Source organism: Rhamphochromis longiceps, linkage group LG7, assembly GCF_057381845.1.
Source record: "Rhamphochromis longiceps isolate RC_006_pf linkage group LG7, R_longiceps_female_GT1.1, whole genome shotgun sequence".
Lineage (NCBI taxonomy): Eukaryota > Metazoa > Chordata > Actinopteri > Cichliformes > Cichlidae > Rhamphochromis > Rhamphochromis longiceps.
In genome coordinates this window covers 40,013,981-40,034,196 of record NC_140563.1, presented here as the reverse complement: position 1 = coordinate 40,034,196, position 20,216 = coordinate 40,013,981, and the positions used below count along the sequence as shown (strand labels likewise).

Sequence of the window (20,216 nt, the reverse complement as noted above, 5' to 3'; positions counted from 1 at the left end):
CTCGAGCAGCTTTAAGATGGAGGATTTCTGCTTCTGATGTGAGCGGCTCTGTTTTGCTTGTTATTGTTAGTTATGAGGTATGACCTGTGACAAGGCTACATATGGTGCGCATCAGAGTGTTATGGTTCACCGTAGCAGTAGATGAGATTGTGTGTGAGCTGCACAAAAATGTTCTCCACAGCAGGGTATCCTGGTAACAACAGCAGAGGGCAAAAAAATAATATAAACTAGCTTGGTGTTATTCAGAGAGTAGGCTTAAAACAGACAAAGTGCACATAAACGCACAGGTGCGCTCACCTGGACGTCTTCACAGAGCCATCTGTCACATGACTGCCCGTGCCAACATTGTCGACACAGCGGCTTTCTTGCCTTCGCTGTCTGGATCCTGCAGGCAAGATTGTCCAGTCTGGTTCACACACTAATGTATTATAGTTCATATAATACATATATATGTCATGTGCTTTCTATTGGAAAAATGATCACTTTTGATGAAATTATTTAATTGAAAAGGACATACTGTTGAATTTCTGTAAAGCAGCAGTTGTATATAGTAATTTATTTTTAAACTCAGGACACAGAAAAGGTGTGCAAACATTGCAATCTCTCACTTTACTCCAGTACTGGGTACCTACCATTCTTCATGGAATAGATTCCATAAGGTGCTGGAAACATTCCTCACAGGTTTCGGTCCTCATTGACGTGATAACATCACACAGTTGCTGCAGATTTGAGGGCTGCACGTTTGTCAGTCTCCCGTTCCACAACATCTGAAAGGTGCTTTATCAGATTGGGATCTGAAGACTATGGAGGTCATATGAGTACACTGCTATGTAGGGCTGCACGATTTTGCATAAAATGAGAATCACGATTTTTTGGCTTAGAATTGAGATCACGATTCTCTCACGATTTTCTTTTCCAGTATAAATATTTATTGCACTTATTAACTGCACATCAACTTCGTAACAGTTGAGACTGAACATAAAAACAATAAATAAACATAAAAACAACAAATGTCTCACGTTTTGTTGTTGCCGCAAAATGTTGTACTGCTTGAAATTCCGTCTCCACCGTTGCTCGACACTGCGTGTATAGAGCAGGTAGTGCAACAATAGAAAAATAGTTGCGGGACGGCACTGTGTAGCCTCCGTAATTTCTTTGTGCCTGCGGGAGTTCGATGGGTATAGGGAAGCGCTGTATAAGGTTCACGTTATTGATGTTTGGGTGGTTGTTGACCGGGACAGATTTTCTCCTGTCACTTTCTTGTCATCCCTGACGTGCTCTCCGTTGTTTTTTCCCTGCTAATTTTAGCAGCCAGCTTCTGTATCACGTGGTATAAGGCTCCGCCCTTGTCATATGTTGAGCAGGAAGAGTGAGCGCTTGTTTTCATGCAGATTACGTCCCGGATCAAAATGCGGTACAGTCGTCGTCGTCTTTTTTTTTTTTTTTTTTTTTTTTTTTTTTTTTTTTTTTTTTTTTTTTTTAAATCGTTGTCATTTGGAAATGAGATCGCACATAAGTATGAATCGAGATCGCGATTTTCTAACGATTAATCGTGCAGCCCTACTGCTATGTTCACTAAACTAACCTGAGATGATTTGAGCTTTGGCTCATCAGTCCAGACAACAGTGGTCCAGTCTCCTGTTGTCCATTTTTCCAGAGCCCGTGTGACTTGTAGCCTTGGTCTCCTGTTTTTAGGAAAAATTGAGTGGCAACTGTGTAAGTCTGCTGCTGCTGTAGCATTCAGCCATGCTCTTCTACATATGTTCTAACAATATACACTAACAAGTGTATATTTAACTTACTGTTGCCTTCTTATCAGCTTAAAGCACTCTGACCTCTGACCTCTGGCGCCAACAATTTCCAAAATACTCAAACCAGCCCACTTAGCACCAACACCCATGCCATGTTCAAAGTCACTTAAGTCACCTTTCTTCGCCATTGTGGTGCTCAGTTTGAGCTTCAGCAGATCATCTTGAGAGTTAGATTAATTTTATGCCATGTGGTTGGCTGAGTAAAGACTTGTTAACCAGCGGTTAAACAGGTGATTGGCTGTTGAACTGCTTAACAGATATTTATGGGAAATGTAGCCTTTAGCACAAACAAAAGGATGACTCTATAATGAGGCAGCCAGCTTTCATAGAAACTTTTCTCTTTCTTAAGCTGTCAGTGTCAGTGATGCTGTATTGTCTCATCAACGAGATAATAAACCCTAACACCAAGCTGAACATTGTTGCAACGTTTTGGAGAGATGATTGATAATTAAAGGAACTGTTCAACCCCAAATCAAATATAAATGTTTTTGTCTTGCCTATTTTCAAGATATCTGCTATAGAAATGTCTGTCTTCCCTTGAATGTAGTGAAACAACATGCCATTCGCCTGGTACTCAAATTGCATATGAAAAACTGTTTCACAGAAGTCGGGACCACCTAGTTCCATTATCTGTAAGAGAAGGCAGACATTTCTACCAGAGGTGACTAAATATATGTTTAACTTTGGGTCAGACTGACCTTTTTAATGATAACTATGCCTTCTAAAATGTCCTGCAAACATAAAGACTGTGATTACTGTGACGCTATAGTGTAGAATTGCAGAACTGTGTGAAGGATTACTGACTCTGTGGTCACTTAGCGACACCAAGTGTTGGATGGCAGAATTACAAGCATTTGCCTGTTTTATATGAACCAATCATAATACCAATACTTAAAATAAAAAAAAACCACAAAACTTTCTCTGCGTAACTTTAAACATTTGGAAGGTTTTGAACCAACACAAAGTTTTTGCCAGTCTGTGTAATGTTCTGTTACTTTATCAGTTCTTCTTCTGATCAATAAAACATCTTCTTACTTGCTTATTTGTAGTCATAGGTGAGGCGCAGACCAGTGCCACTGATTTACCGATTTACTAAACAACTCTTTTCATTTAGTATAGTATTTTGTCATTGTTCGACTGATTTTGATGCACTATTCCTTCCGCTTCCCGTGACGTTGTTGTTCATTTTTGATCGCGTCAAAGAATGAAAATGTGTCATCGCTTTCCTTTGATATTTAACCCCAGACGATTTTCTAAATTGACAGTGTTATTGGGACATTAGTGGGTGAGTGACACAAATGCGGCTGCTTTTTCGTAAACAGCTTTAAAAAGCCTTGCGGTGCAGCTTGGTGCAATTTCTATTTCTGTGTTGGTTCATTATCACTGACGAAAGATTCTATATTTATATATATTTATATGTATGAAAAAAAAATTGCCTGCAGAGAAAGACGGCGAAAGGAGGCCAGAGACAAAAGATGATAGTGGGATAAAAGGATGTGGGGGTGAGGGAGGAAGGGAGGTGGTAAGTGATGGTGGTGCCAGTAGTGGTGGTGGTGGTGGAGGGGGCTGTATGTACACGACCAGAGTTAGCATGAGACAGAGGAAAAACAGAGAGAGAGAGAGAAGGAAAGAGATGGGATTTTAGAGGATTTAGGTGGTGGTTTTGTATTAAAACCTGTTAGACACATCGTAACCAAGTACAGCGACGTTCAGGAATCAACTCAGATACAATTCGTTGGATGAAATCTACTTTTTTTAACACCTGGGATCTGAATCAGGACAACCTTCGGTGAACTGGATACACAACTAACATCTCCCTTCTTTCCCTCTTCCTTCTCTTTTTTTTCTCTTCTTCCTCTCCAACTCCCTCCGAACATGTTCTTCTTCCAGCTCGTCATCATGTCCGGCACGGTCCTGTTGGCCTACTACATGGAGTGCACGGACCTGTTCAGCGTCCACGTGCAGGGTTTCTTCTGTAATGATGCTGACCTGATGAAGCCGTACCCTGGCACGGAGGAGTCCAGCTTCGTCCCTCCTCTCATCCTGTACTGTGTGGTGGCCGCTGCTCCGACGGCTATAGTAAGTAAACAGCAGTGTTTAAAACCAGGTCTTCTCTGTGGATTGCTCGAATTGTTTTACGATTTTCTCGTAAACAGCCGTCGTTAAATCCAGCTTGGGTTCATTTATTCAGGGTCTCCTCATCTTTGACTTTGCTTCGAATCCTTCGCATCCATTTATTTTGAGGAGTGAATAATTTAAAAATGCAATTATCATTACTCTGCTAGGTGTCCTAGTATATGCAGGCTAATTTAAAGTTGTAATTTTGCGTGACATGACCCAGTTTTGTGGCAGCATTTTTAAGTAAAACTGACTTGCAAATAATATACCTATCATTAGATATCATCCATTCAGCCTTCTGTCTGTACGCTACAGCAGCTGCATACCTATCTTTGGTAAAATATGGAAAAATATGCAAGAAAGATTTCACGGCAAGCAGTTTATGCCTGCAGGCCGTACTCTTTCAATATCTTTTTATGGGTCAGCTAATAATATGTATGTCCCTGATTTCCTGTCTGTAGAATCTCTTTGACTTGTTTATCATACTCTACAAAACATCCTGCTAAAGTGAAATGTGAGGCTGTGCTATACAGGGAGAAGTACATGTTGAAATACAACTTCATATCATATCTCATGGAAGGCAAGAATTACATTCACTGACATGACTTTTATTTGTTTGCAGACATTTTAACAAGGACATGTTATGCAAAATCCATTGCCTAGTAATGGCATTATTAGCATATTAGGCTAATTTGTCACAGGATGTAAAGCACACACGTGTAATCAATACCATGAGTCATATTTGGCCATATCTGTTGAGGGTGGCACAGTCCTGATGCACCAAAGCCATGTGTTACTACTCTGGTGTTTAAAAAATTCCAGCTGCAAAGATAAGAAATCATTCTCTGAAAACAGTCATTTCCAAGCTGACTTGTACGCTCATACCGTGCATGCACTGCTGATTTAAATGCCTCAAACAGGAGTTGCGAGTTTCAGCCACCAGGTGTCAGTTTTGCTCCATGCTTATTAATTTCAGCCCGTTCACAACAGGCACCATCTGTCTCTGAGCCCTTGGGTCAGCTCATTATTAAACCCATGTCAAATATTTTATGAACACTTCCTGAAGCGTGTTTGCATTTGCTTGTTTGATATTAAAATGTATTTTTTCTCTCCAATGGGCCATATGTGAAGGAAAAAAAAAGTTAGTCTGAGAATACAGAGAACGTTTGGTTTTTGAGTAGCTGCTGTCTGAAGGTCAAATGGCCACGTATATATGTATTTGAAGATGTACTATGGATACACTGATAGCAGCTATTTTACCAGCATTTGTTTGTTGTCAAAATCAAAATATCTCACCAGTGCTAGAGATTGTACAGAACTGAGATTAGGATCAGTGGGTTTGACTGGTTGATGTGCTGCTGTGATTCTGAAGTGTAGTGTAATCACTTATTCTTTCTGTAGGACAATTAATTTTCATTTATCTTTTTTTTTTTTTGTGCCCTGGTTTTCTTGTTCAAAAAGACAGACTTGTTGTAAAGACCATAAACAAGATCGTGGATCATCAGCTTTAATGTCCAATCAGCATCAACTTCCCAGCTTTTTTGCACTTACTTGGTATTATTTTATCTACTGTTCTAATCGAGTTATTGAGTGGTTGAAAAGCTGGCTCACATGCTACATGTTCCATTGATTGTAATCTAAATTTTGCTCCCTAAATGAATATAGAAAACCCTTTTCAGTAGTGTCACATGTCCATTTCCCTCATAACCTTGTTTTTATTTTAACAGGCATCTAATCATGGATGTGATCGTTACACCAGTCGGTTAACACATGCACTACCACCCATTTATTTATGATCAGCTGCCTCCTTTGGTCCCTTGTTTTTATGCGCTTCTACTTTAGGTGTTTGCATAGAGGCTTTGAACACCGACTGTTGTCACAAGCGTGTTTCCTGAAGTAAAATCTGAATTATTGTCACTTTTATTGAGGAAATAAAAGACATCCCATAGCTTGCATTTACCTCCATGTAGGTGTTTGGTCTCTTGATGTGTCAGCAGAACGGAGAGAAACACACCTCTCTGCATTCACACACATATGTGCACATGCAGATTTGACATGCTTTATACAATAACACAAGCTGGTTTAAAATCTGGAAGGGTGCTCTGATTGGCCAGGAAATGTGACAGATGTTATTATTTACACTTCATGGGGTAAGAGTGCATCTGTGTGCAATTTTGACTCACCTTTCTGCAGTGATTACTTCAGTAAGTGGGTGTGCTCACTGACCACTTCATTAGGTACACCTTACTAGTACTGGGTTGGACCTTCTTTTTCCTTTAGGGCTCCCTTAGTTCTTCATGGGATCAATTCAATAGAGTGCTGGAAACACTCACCTGGGATTTTGGTCCATATTGACATGATAGCAGCAGCTGGTTGAAGATTCTCAAGAATCTCAAGTTCCATCACATCCAAAAGGTGCTCTATTGGATTGAGATCGTGTGATAATGGAGCCTTTTTGAGTATAATGAACTCATTGTTGTCTTTAAGAAACCAGTTTGGAATGATCTGGGCTTTGTGAAATGACACAATAACTTGCTGGAAGCAGCCATCAGAAGATGGGTACAGTGTGGTCGTAAAGGGTTAGACATGGTCAGAAATAATATTGAGGTAGCCTATATCATTTAAAGAATGCTCAAAGTGTGCCTAGAAAATATCCCCAAACAATTATTAAGGCCACCAGCAGCCTGAACATTTGGTACAAGGCAGGATACATCCATGTGTTCATGTTGTTTATGCCACATTCAGACCCAACCATCTGAATGTTGCAGCAGAAAGCGAGACTCGTCAAACCATGCAAGGTTTTTTTAACCTTTTATTTTACTGTATTGTACTGTAGCTTCAGCTCTCTGTTCTTAGCTGACAGAAATGACACTCATGCTGGTCTTATGCTGCTGTGGCACAACTGCTTCAAGGTTCTGCGTTTTGTCTGTTTAGAGATGTTCTTTTGCATACATGAATTGTAAAAAGTGCATACTTAAGTTACAATTGCCTCAAGTATGATAGCAGTCTGGTCATTCCCCTTTGGCTTCTGACATCACTGAGGCATTTCCTCCCAGAGAGCTGCCACTCACTGGATATTTTTGTTGTTTGGACCATTCTCTGTAGACACTAGAGATGGCTTGGTGAGGAAATCCCAGTAGATTGGCTGGTCCAAGTACTTCAGAAACCGCTTACAACCAACAACCATGTTCAAAGTCACTTAAATGACCTTTCTTCCCCATTCTGTTGCAAGTCATCTCGACTATGTCTGCATGCCCAAATGCTTTGGCTGCTGTCATGTGATTGGTTAATTAGAATCTTCGATAAGGAGCCATTGAAGAGGTGTACCTTATGAATAGGTCAGTGAGTGCATGTGTGTATACTTGGTCATGGTATGCAGTCAGTAGATAAGTATAATTATTTATTTTGTTGTTATCCTTTGTTTATAAACACCACTCTGTCACTGGAACATTTGTTAGTGGATGATTTTCGCATCATACCTGCAGATTAAATCTTTCTTCCTTTCTCCAAGTGTCACTTATTCATTCAACCTTTATCTTGACTTGTAAATTGCACTGAACCCACTTGCAAGCGTTATTTACTATATACAGTAGCTGACTAAAAGGCCAGCAGTTGTTTAACGCATTGTTTGCGTAATTTAATACTCAGTCTTAGTCCCATCCCCTCCTCAGAGAGTGCCGTGTCAGCTGTTAAAGCTTTTTTGTAATCCTGCCACTTCTTTCCACTGTTTTTTTTTTTATTCTGCCCCCTTTTTTGTGACTTTCTCTTTGGAATATGCTCTATATGGCCTTTCTTTTACAAATTGCCTTTAGCCATTGGTACGCCATCCCATACCTTATAATTGTGCCCTTTGAGTGTGCTTTGTCAGGTGCTTGACACTGTGTGTCATTCCATCTCCATGTGTCATAAAACAGAGGGGCATTCAGTCAGAATTAATGATGGCAGGGCTGGGACGTGGGCCAATTAGTACAGAGTCAGTAAATTATGCAGTTTTCCACATGGCCGGACCAATGGGATGCTGTGAAGGTTAGATGGGCTGTGTTCATGCAACAGCCTATAAACCCGTTCAACCATGGCATAAGGCAAAATAGAGCCCGTTTTATCATTTTCAGTGCCAAGATGATAAAATATTGCTTTTGCCAGGTGTACATCCCACAGAAACAAAAGATAATGTTTCCCAAAATGGGCAACATCTGTGCATTTTATCACACACCATTTTAGCTCCTTGTGGCTTATTCCACTTCCTGAATTGTGTGTCTTGGTAGCAATACTGAAAATGATGGGCTCATTAAGAAGAGATTTAAAGCTTAAAGCAGCATTGATTGTTGTTGTTTTTTTTGTTCTGTTTTTCCCTTTTTCCCCTCTTGGCAGAGTAGCAAGACTTAAGCTCGACATCTTTACATATTATCACCCTCTGAAATGAATATGCAAACTGTATCCTATTCACACATCCTCAAAGACACAAAGCAGTATCAGCGTTCATTTGGTGTTTCAGGAGTCATATTCTGTTTTAGTTTTGTTTATTTTCTGCATTGAATCATGAGAGAAGTATTTGTTTCATTAGCTGCTAATTGGTCTAACAGCTCCTCAAAGCTCCTGTAAACAAAGCTGATGAGCTTAAAGACGTGAGTATCTTCTAAAGAGTTGAAGGGAAGTGCACAGTTGGGAAAAGTTATGTCACTGTATCGTTACACAGTTAAGTCAAAACAAGCTCTATTTTGACTTAACAAAGTGTTTATTTTACACTTTGTTCCATTATTACACAAAACTGTGTGTCTGGTTTTTTTTTTTGGTTTTTTTTTCTTTCTTTTTCTGCAACCAAACCCGGCAAACTCAGGCCCCTGGAGGTTCTGATCAGTATTCGATATTATGGCATTGCCATATTGCCAAGCATCCACCAGCATTGGTTTAAAATGATGCATTTTGATTCAATTGCATTAATATCTAAGATCTTTAGATTCACAAAAATTAAATCGTATTTTATGATGCTGCCATGTTCCTCCTACTGACAGGCTAAAATGACCCATTTTTAGCATTTAAATACCAATCATCACCCTGATATTTGTATTTTTTTTTTATTTTCTCAATGTTATTTGGTCATCAGTTTGCCAACAATATGAACAGGCCAAATAATACTTTATACAGTTAACAGTCTTTATTGTTCCAGTAGTTGCTAATGAACAATCTCATTAGTTATAGCCGTTGCCCCGTTTTCATTTTCTGTCCTTATTAACTAAAGGAACATGTTTTTCATGTTTCTACCATCGACTCATTGGTTTCAGTTGTAATAAAATTGCTCTTTAATGCATAACCCAAAGACATTTCTATTTCTCAGTAAATACTACACTCGTATTACTAAGTTTTTTTTCTCCTTATGAAAAATGTTGTAATTTAGGTTCAGAGAAAGGCTAGTACTCACATTATAATGTGGAAGCTGGAAAAGGAAAAACTAAGATGCAGATGCATAAAGAAGGATGGTCCTAACACTAAACTTTTAGGAGTGTCATTTATTATGTGTCCCTTTTTTTTCAAACATTTGAGCAGCTTGATATAATTTTTAATGTCACAGATATTTCAGAGACTTCAGATTTTACAAGTTTTGATGTCTCAAAGCTATTGGGATACACAAACTGGAAGTCTGTTCTTTTCTCTCATGTCAGGTCACTTACTGAAAAAAAAGCCCCCTCAGAAAGGTTTGCATGTTCTTTTTAATGTCTCTTGTTTAACCTTTTCATTTTCTGCTCCAACATCATTGTGTCAGTTGAATGCCAAGTTGTTTCTCAGTTTTCTGGCATGTTACATAGAGATGGCTATTTTCAGTCAGTTTTTACTGACATTTGTATAAAGGAAAGTGGGGGGTTGCATGAGTTGAAATAACACAATCAGTCAGTAGTACCTAACCTTTTCAGCGATGAAACAGACTCTAGTGAGACAAATGCTTCAAGGCAAGTGCTAGCTGCTAGAAAATGTAAATGCCATCATTTAGAAAAAAACAAAACAGAAACAAAATAAAATTAACTAATCATTTAAAAAACCTGCATGGAAACACACTGATCCTATACTAGTTAAAAAAAGTTATTTGAACCAGTGTTCACCTGTGTGGCAATGGTTAAAGTCACTGTAATAAGTGTAAGTTAATAGGTTATGAGGTCCTTAGAAATCCTTATAAAATACACATAAATGATCTGTTAATAAAACTTTTGTCAGTAATATTTAATTTATCAATTTATCAAATGTCTAATACAGTTCACTGATAGTAGGACCAATAGTCTGTAATAAATACAGGGGTTCAAACCTGCCTGGCCCTTCATGAAAAAATAATTGCACACCTAAACACAATAAGTGGATGCCAACCTTGCAAGAAAGAACTGTAATCAAGCGTTTGTGATAACTGGCAATAAGTCTTGATTTGTTTTGCAGAATTCTTTTCATTAAGCCTCATTGGATGGTTTTTGATCATAAAACACTTTGGGAACACCACACTGCACGTAAAACTGTATTATTGGAAAATTGTACATAAACTCATAAATCTCACCAGTGTTATATGGTTCAGCTCATTATAAATACTTTGTTTTATTTAATCTCCAGCAATTCGTCATGTACCTCATTTTAGATATGTGGACTTCACAGTGTCATATATCTCTAAAAAGTTACTTACAGTAATAACATTTTCAGCTGAATTAAACAAAACTATGCGACGCGTTAACATTTAGTATCTACAGAGGGTTATAAAAACATTAATGAGAAATTAAAGTGGTCTAGTCTAAAAACAGCTGTTGGCCAAGGTGGTTTATAAGAGGAAATGTATCTGTTATGATAATAAGAGAAGTGTGCTTTTTTGCTAATGCAAGCTCTGTTTCCACACAAAGCACATGCTAACAAATCTCACAGCGGTGAAAGCAGGGCCATCAGTCGCACGACTGATGTATTCTGTCAAATCAGAGCGTTGCCTACAACCTGAAAAAAGCTACTGGCCTATAATCTCAAGTCTTTGTTAATGGGACACTAATGCTTTCAAAATACTTGCTCCTTACAGATTACGTGCTCCGTAGACAAGCACAGTTAAGGCTGTTTACGAAGACCCAACTACAGCCACCCAATTCATTTAAAGGATGGGTGCAAGCAGACAGGAACTTGATGGGACACCAGCAGTGTTGGTCAAGTTACTTGAAAAAAGTAATCAGTAACTAATTACTGAATACTTCCCCAAAAAAGTAATCCCGTTACTTTACTGATTACTTATTTTCCAAAGTAATTAATTACTTAGTTACTTAGTTACTTTTTAAAAACACGATTTACAACCTGAATAGGTGATAAAGCGATAGATCTTTCAGCCCAATTCTACTTTTTCTACATAATCCATCATACAAAATGTAATCAAATGGAAAAGTCTCTTTTTTTAACTTGTTTTATCAGTTTTAATTTTTTAACTTTATGCATCAAGTAAAAATTTAATTATATGCAACATTCTCTGACTGGAAGAAATTAGTTTAACATTTAAACCTATTTTCTGCACATTCCAGCACATAAAATAAAATATTTTTTGTGTTTACACTCACTCTTTCAAATAGATGCAAGTAAAACACAGCAGAAAATAAATAAAGTCAAAGACTCAGCGGTCCTGTTGCTCTATTTTCACCTGTAAAGCAGGACTACGGTAGGCGGAGGTTTACCCTGGTGCAGGTGTGCCGCGGTCAGTTGAAGAATCCGCGAGTTTCTCTGTGAATTTCCCATTACGTGGTAGCGCACTCGGTGCTTGCTCGGAAGTTTAGGGGGTTTTTTTTCGCTGTAAAAAGAAGTTTTCTTCCCACGCACAACGGACACTAATGTTTTTGTCACTTTTTATGGAATCAAACTCAAAGTAAGGTCAGTACTTCCACGCTTTAAACGCTGCACGCTCATACTCTCTCCCGCACTCGATATGTGATCCATTGTTGATCTGCACACAGCTGTTGTCACTAACAGCACACTCGCTTACGTCACTGTCCTCGCAAAAAATCACGGTTTTAGTAACGCAGTAATGCAGCGTTCCTACGGGAAACTAACGGTAATCTAATTACTGTTTTTGCGATAGTAATCCCTTACTTTACTCGTTACTTGAAAAAAGTAATCAGATTACAGTAACGTGTAACGCGTTACTGCCCATCTCTGGACACCAGTGCCTCTAACATTAACATCAACATATACAAAGAGACACTCAGGTGTACAGGAAACTTGGTGCTCAGGATGAACATGTAACTAGAACCTACCTAGAAACAGTGAACGAACAGCAATGCTGCATCACCCTAAAATGCTGTATTTGCCTTTGAAAACAAGGAGAATTCAAAAGTTCCCGATATGACCTATGTTGCACTATGAGGGCAGCCAAGCGGAATTAGAGAGACAAGGTACAGACACGGCTCAGCAGTAACAACTCTGAGAGCATGTGGAAGGAGCACTTTACACTTTGTAGGTAAGCCCAGGTGCACAGCCAATGTCACCGTCTTGCTCCACGATGAGGTACATAAGTTTTCTGCCCATTTTGAGAGTCAGAACGCCACTCTCCCTAAGAGGCCTTCCAAAAACGTTAAGGCTGGCACTCTGATCATTAAAGAGGATGACGCACAAAGTTTTTTCCAGCATGTCAACACCTGTAAAGCAGCCAGACCCAGCAGTATCCCCATCAGAGGATGCAGCTCACAGGAGTCTTTTCTTTCTCTCCCTGCCTGTTGTCCCCTCCTGTTTTAAATCATCAGTCATTGTGTGTGTTCCAAGAAAGAGTAAGGTAATATGCTTAAATGACTGCCACCCTGTTCTCCATCTATCATAGGAAAATCAATTTGAGATGCAGATGAAGTATTTTATTCCTGACATTTTGTCACCCAATCTGGACCTGATACATTTGCCAAGAGGTATAGCTTCACTGATGATGCTTCACCCACAACACGTCATAACACTCTCAGTGATGTGCCAATAAATCGTATATATTTGAGCACAGCATGCATTACCATAATTCCCTAAAGAATCAACACTTAAAGGCCTTGGACTTAACCTCTGCAGGAGGATTGTGAACTTGCTCTCAAGCCAACACAAAGTGGTGAGGATTGCCCCTGTGACTATGTCCTGATCTTCCTCCTATCCTCCCAATATTCACATTATCACACAGATCCAGATTAGAAGTTACGATTGCAGATGACACATCAGTGATTGGCTTAATTATCAGCAGCTTCTCAAACTAAATGTCAAAACAAAGGACTTTAAGAAGAAAGAACATTATCAGCTGCATGTATGTCCTTTGAAGCTTATATACCCATTGACATCACATGGGACCTACTTGCTAAAGGAAAAATACCCATAAAACATAAAATCCTGTAATGTGATTGTAATTTAATTGCTATACCGGTAATTATCTGTGTTTGTTCTGACTGTAATTTCTTTTTGACTGGGGACAAACACATTGACTTTACCTTTAAAACTGCTTTTTTTTTTTCTTTTTGAGTCTCAGACAGGTCAAAGAAATTGGTCTGCACCTTTTTTTTGTTATAAATCTTCTGTCTGGGTCTGGAGAAGGTGGTGGTAGTAACCCAGCAGATTAGTCACTTTAAGCTTTCATCAGGTCATTCTGTCTTTTGCTGCTACATAATGACATGAGGCATTTCACCTTGTTGGCTGATGGATCATTTCTTTCACTTGGCCATTACAGTTTGACTCTCTCATATGCACACACACACTCACATGCATACTGCTCAAAAAATTAAAGGAACACTTGGGTCAATGTCACTACTGGTAGCATGTGGTAGAGGTTGTCTAGAGACAGTACAGAGGTTGCACAGGTTGTCCAACTCCTCTAGGATGGCACATCAATACAAGCCATTACAAGGTTTACTGTGTCTCTCAACACTCTCAAGAGCATAGAGGAGATTCCAGGAGACGGGCAGTTACTCTAGGAAACCTAGAGCCTTAGAAGGTGCTTAACTCCTGGGCAGGACTGGTATCTACTCCCTTGTGCAATGAGGAACAGGATAAAGATGCCAGCTACAAAATGAAATCCAGCAGTCCACTGGTGTGAAAATCTCTGGCCAAACAATCAGAAACAGACTTCACAAGGGTGACTTGAGGGCATAATATCCTTAAGTTGGCCCTGTGCTCACTGCCCAGCACTGTGGAGTCCAATTGGCATTTGCCATAGAATACCAGGTCAACCACCGATGCCCTGTGCTTTCCACAGATGAGAACAGGGGCGACATTATGAAGGCAGTTCCATACCACTGACTGGCCGTCATGCTCGCCTGACCTAAATCCAGCAGAACACCTCGGGGACGTTATGTTTCAGAACATCCCAGTGCTGCCACGTTGCACCTTAGACTCTCCAGGAGCTCAGTCCAGGAGCCCGGTCCAGATCTTGGAGGAGATCCACAAGGACATCATCCATTGTCTCATTGGGAGCATGCCCCAATTAATCAGTTAGCATTGCATTAAAAAGTGCATTAAAAATATATTTAGAAATTTTTTGTAAAACATTGCAATAACAGAATATAAAATAGTATAAAAACATGTAGGCCTAATTGAATTTAACAATGTATTAATAATACATTGCATCCTTATAATAAGAACCTTATTAAAAAGCATTGCTGCTTTTATTGCTACTTTCCAATTGTAGCATAGGTTTTGGCTCTATTTTTGTTGACTATATATACAAACTTCAGTCATAAATTTTAAACATTGGTTGACTTTTAATTTGTATTATTGGTACTTTAAAAAAGGAGGCTCTTTAAAAATAAATTCAAATTAAGCCAGTTAGGCTTAATAATTAATTATGCCAGCTACCTTTTATTTAATGCAAAATGTATTTTGGTTCACTGCAACTGCTGCTAGTCTGACTGTTACAAGTTGTCTTCCTTTTACAGTTTTTAAAGCTTGCAAAAGCTTGTTTTGGTCACTCTGTCTGCAAAGATAGACATTTTTGGATCATTAGACATCAGGAGATTGATTTTTCTGCCATGATGCATTTGAACCTTGTTTCGCTATGCACTATGCCTCCCATCCTGTGACACAAATGGTTATTTGAAAATATGAATCCACCTTTAGTCATGCTGGCAGTTGCAGACAGGACTGAATCAAGTGCATAGATTTAGAAGGTTCATACTGATTTTTATGTGAGTGCTTTCAGTGCTCATTTATTCCTTTTAAAAAAATTTTTACTTTGCATTTCCTGACATCAAAACACGAGCTGCTCTCGCTGCTAACTGCCACACAGAAAGAGATGGACTGGAGTTGCGTTTACAAGAACATGATGATGAGAAAGCATTCATGAGGGATGGAGGAAAATTCACCTGTCCTAAGGCCCCAAACAAACACACATCAAAGGCCAAAACCACATGGGTGCACACATATGCACTAAGTGTATGCACACACTGTCTCTGATAAACACACACATTTATTTGAAGCAGTCTTTATCACCCAAGGCGACTGGCAACGAGATCCATTTTGTGTGTCCAGCAGCAGTTTTTCCATTAGACCTGATGAAATGTCCAAACTATAATGGACCTGAAGAAAGGCTGCATTAAGGCACAGTGGTTTATGTACACGGGCCAGACTGGATAAAAATGTTTCTCTGCTCCATAACAGGATGCCAAAAGTTAATGTTTCCCCATTTCCTTCTGTGTGTTCGCTGGGTGTGAGTTTTGTTAAAACGTTAAGTGCGGGTTCTGGAGGGTTCTACTTTTTTGATAGTCAGACATTTAATTTCCTGCATTTTAATGCGTCAGTTTTCTGCATTTATTTATAGAGTAAAGGTATTTATTTATGGGTTAAAACACAAATTTTAAGCCCCAGTATAACAGAATATTATGCAGTACAACTTTCAGGCAATCTGTATTGCTTTCAAATATTTATTCTTGTGTAAACAAACCTTTCTCATTTAATATTATCCCTGCTGAGCCAATACAACACATACAGGCATGGTGCACTGCTCTGCTGTATTTTGTGTCTTTTGTTTTGGAAAATGATTCATGTTTGCACATGGCACCCTGTGATGCGTGTTCTATTAAAAAAAAGTTGCACTGGGTTTTTAATAGCTCATATTCATATACTTTATTAAAAAAAAGTTTTTTAAAAAGTAAACGTAATCTAGACTTCCTTGGTTCTCAAATCTTTTTGGGAGGGAAAAATTCCTCCTCTTGCCTTCTGGCTTCTCCATGATTATTAACCTGGCAGCATGTGCACAGCACCAGAGGTGAGGAGTAGGTGCTGCATGTTGCTGACTGAGATCACAACACTGTGTTTCTGTGTGTCTGTCTGTGGTTTAATTGTGTTTGCCACAGCATTTGTATTTTTTATTTATTTTTCTAAAATATTAATATTTTTGGAGTGAAAATAGACTGTGCAGAGAAGAAAACATCCAACCCTGTCGGGCAGATATTTGATGTAACATTTTAGCAGGTTTTTCAGAATAAAAGTTTATTTATTTAGGTTGACAAATACAAGTTTAAATATTTAAGGAGGAGACGTCACGTCTGCCCTCTTTGAAATCTCTGCCTTTGTTCTGTGCGCTCCTTTTTGCTTCTTCTGTGTGCATATTCACCTATTCATATTCTCTTTTATTTTTTGTGCCTGTGTGTGTTTGTGTATGTAGATTTTTATCGGAGAGGTGTCCATGTACATGATGAAATCAACGAGGGAAGCTCTGTTGGCCCAGGAGAAAACAATAGTGACAGGAGACTGTTGTTACCTCAACCCCCTCACCCGCCGCATCATACGCTTCATAGGTAAGAACCTTGTATTGCAATGTACTCTAAACTGCCCTAAGGTCACTTGTGCTAATGGTACCAGACAGTGACTGAAAACTCTGAATACACATGAAAAGTACTTTGGGCTTCAGCATGTGTAAGGTCCCACCAGTATTTGCCTGGCGCATCACCTCAGTGCAGCTGCGATGAACTGAAAGACCGGAAAATTATGGATCACTGATCTGATTGAAATAATTTCATTCAGTTCTCCACAAAGACTGTGTGTAGAATAAGGGATCAGATTAGTATTCAAAAGCGCATTAGCATGCAATTCTGTGATCCATCACAATAAGACGCTGCTTGTGACTTCAGCCTTGTTTTGTTTAATTTAATACAAAACTATATGAGCAATGTTTATTAATGTCATAGCTCAATAAAAGTTGCATCTGCAACATCAGCCAAGCCTTAACCACGACACAGCATGCTGTACATTCACAACTAAACTCAATGTCGGTGCTGTCAGTCACCTGTGAGGGGAGCTCACATCCAGCCATGGATTTAGCAACCCTGATGATTTACACCTTACACCTTGAAAAAACAAACTTTTTTAACAGTTCTGATTTATCCGGTACTTCAGTAAAGAAAGGGGCTCTCAACAAACATGGCCATCAAGGAGCAAAACAACTGTGACATGTGTGTCTGGTACTGACTTTGTTGCTGTAATGTTGTCGAGTCACAGTGATGTAGTGTGTTGAACAGCTGTAGATAAAATGGAAAAACTTTTTTTAAAAATGACATGGTAGCTGAATGATGACTTTTCTTTTTTTACAGTGAAGTTGGATAATGTTTTTGGCTCAAGTATCAAGTAAATATAATTTGAACCAATGCGTTTAAATGATGTTGACTGCTTAAGCATCAGATGTCACATTTTAATTAAATTGAAATATGCTGCTAAATAGGGCTGGGCTATATCATACTGTTCACGGTAATACCGGTGTAATTTTGGGCAACGATAGGAAAATGAAATATCGTGATAGAATATGGGTAAAACGCACATGCGCAGTGCCTTTGTTTACATACGCACATGGCGGCGACGCAGAATGAGAAGGGTGAAAGTGGATCGTTAAATGAAACGGATGAACCACAATTGGTTTGTAAAAATGCTGCAACTTCAGTGGTGTGGAACTGGTTTGGCTTTCGTCCGTCAGATACACAACAAAGCACTATTTTTAGTAGAGCATGCTAGCGGGCCGTCGTTATTACCGTGTTGTTTGGAAAATACGGCACACTTAAAATCAATCCTTTGATTTTTCTGAAAATCGACAGTGCCCCTTATAATCCTGTGTGCCTTATGTATGAGTTCTGGTTGTGTTTACTGACCTTGAAACGATTTTATGTCGTACACGGCGCTGAAAAATCTGTCACATGTTTCAGTAGACTTTGCTAAGCTACGAAGCCGCACCGCTTGATGGATTGTCGGAGCATTACGGCTATGGTAGGCAGGAGCCTCGCGGAGTGATACGTACTGCGCTTCAACATAATATTACCGTATTGTGTGTATAACCTCTTTTTAAGTTTTGTGGATATCATACATGGTTATGCTGAGGATATGTCGGCCAATTTCCACTGGAAATGCCTTTTGCTTAAACTGTCAGCAAGGAATTTGCACTGTTACATTTTTATATAACTTTAAATGCACATAAAAAACAGCTGCTTGTTTAAGTGAAAATACATTGATGGGGTTTTTTGCATTAATAAAGTTGTGGAGTTGTGGAATTTTTAAATGTATATTGTGATAAATATTTTTGGTCATATTGCCCTGCTCTACTGCTAAACTCAGTGAGGCTCAACTGTTATGGGCAAAGATATGTGATATTAGATTTTTTCACCAGAACGCTGCCCAATGCAGACCAGTGACCAAAGGCCAGGCAAACACTGGGATAGAGGAACCTCTCATGTAAAATAATGTTTGTGGAGAAGCCTTTGCTTTTACTGATGTATTTCAAATATTGCTTACATGTTTTTGTATGGTAAGCTAACAGCTGTTATCATGGAAAAGAAAGGAAATTAAATATATTTTAAAAACAAGGACAAGTCCGTGTGTCAATTTTCTATAAAAGCTCTATAAAACCTTTGAATTTTGATTATTTTATAACAACGCTTTACCAGAATTGGGCAGACAGACTCTGTTCCAGTAGAGAGAGTCTGCTGGACTTTCCTGTCATAGTTGAAGAAAAAAAACTTTACAAAACACATTAGAAATGCAATCAGCAATTCACCTGATTTATGTTTTGAGACCTGTTAAATTTGTGAAATTGTCAAGGCATTTCCTGCTCACTTGTTCCCTCCCCTCTCTTCTCTCACTCTAACCCCCTCCTCCCCCCAGTTCCCTCATTGCCCTTCACACAATCATGTCCCCGTGCCCCTCAAAACCTCCCTCTGCGACTCCCTCACCCCACCCGCCTGGATGACAACACAAAGCACATTAATTTCATGGCCAAGCAAGCTAGATAATCAGCAGTCATATTTCACAGCAAAAGGAATGCAGACGTAGACACTGGTCAGTGTTAGTGGGCTGAAAGTGTCAGCGCCATCATTTATATTAAACGCTATCTTATTTTTATGGTCTGTATTTGGCTTGCTGTTGTCCATTTTTCCTCACCTTCCATTTCAACATTAGTTAACTTGCACTTTGTTTTGATTCAGACTGGGTGGTCTGTCTGAGTGATGCAGACCACACTGTGACATCTTCAGTGATGTCTGCACACACACACAATAGTCACGATTTAATGTGGTGGAACTGGGAGCTAGATAAACACCCACACTGGAGGGTGATAACTTATATAAACCCTTCTGTGTTTATTTGTGATTGTTTCATTGCTCTGTGTTTGTGGCTTTTCACGTGCTCTTCTCTCCTCTCCCGTCTGTGTGTCTGTGGTGCCGCAGGTGTGTTTGCATTCGGTCTGTTTGCTACAGACATCTTCGTCAATGCAGGCCAGGTGGTGACTGGAGGTCTCTCGCCCTACTTCCTGTCTGTTTGCAAGCCCAACTACACTGGCACCGAGTGTCGCTTTAATCACCAGTTTATCGTCAACGGCAACATCTGCACCGGGAACCACGTGGTGGTGGAGAAGGCTCGGCGGTCGTTCCCATCTAAGGACGCTTCGCTGAGCGTTTACTCTGCCGTTTACCTGACGGTGAGAGGACCGCACCTTATCCTTTATTTCAGAGACAAAAAAAGGCTTGAAAAAACATTTTATAAAACGTATATCTAATGTAATGACACAGTATATGTTTAATTAAACAGCATGCGATATATTTTAAGGCATGAATGTGTGTAACGATATTTGCATTTAGGTGTATATTTCATTTCCTTTCATTCTCCCTTTGTAGCACGTGAACACTCACGTTTGTGTTTGTTTATCCCATTTTAAATTAGAAACCAACCAATAATGTGTAGACAAAAAAAATTCTCCAGGGATTCAACCTGAGCATAGTTAATTAAAAGCAATGTCATGTTCTAGTTTAGAATAGAAGGTAATTGGTTTACTCGTCTGTGGGGAAAAAACCAGACAGAAAA

At 39.2% G+C, this 20,216-nt stretch overlaps 1 protein-coding gene across 4 annotated transcripts in view; it reads left to right on the top strand.

Moving 5' to 3' along the window:
* The window catches only part of plppr1 (phospholipid phosphatase related 1), a 64,746-nt gene that overhangs the window by 33,503 nt on the left and 11,027 nt on the right, over positions 1-20,216 (top strand). For all 4 annotated transcript variants that reach the window (XM_085413626.1, XM_085413625.1, XM_085413627.1 and 1 more), the window contains exons 3-5: positions 3,702-3,890; positions 16,543-16,675; positions 19,583-19,833. In XM_085413626.1, the coding sequence (XP_085269752.1) occupies positions 3,702-3,890; positions 16,543-16,675; positions 19,583-19,833 (573 nt within the window). The remainder of the gene's footprint in view (positions 1-3,701; positions 3,891-16,542; positions 16,676-19,582; positions 19,834-20,216) is intronic.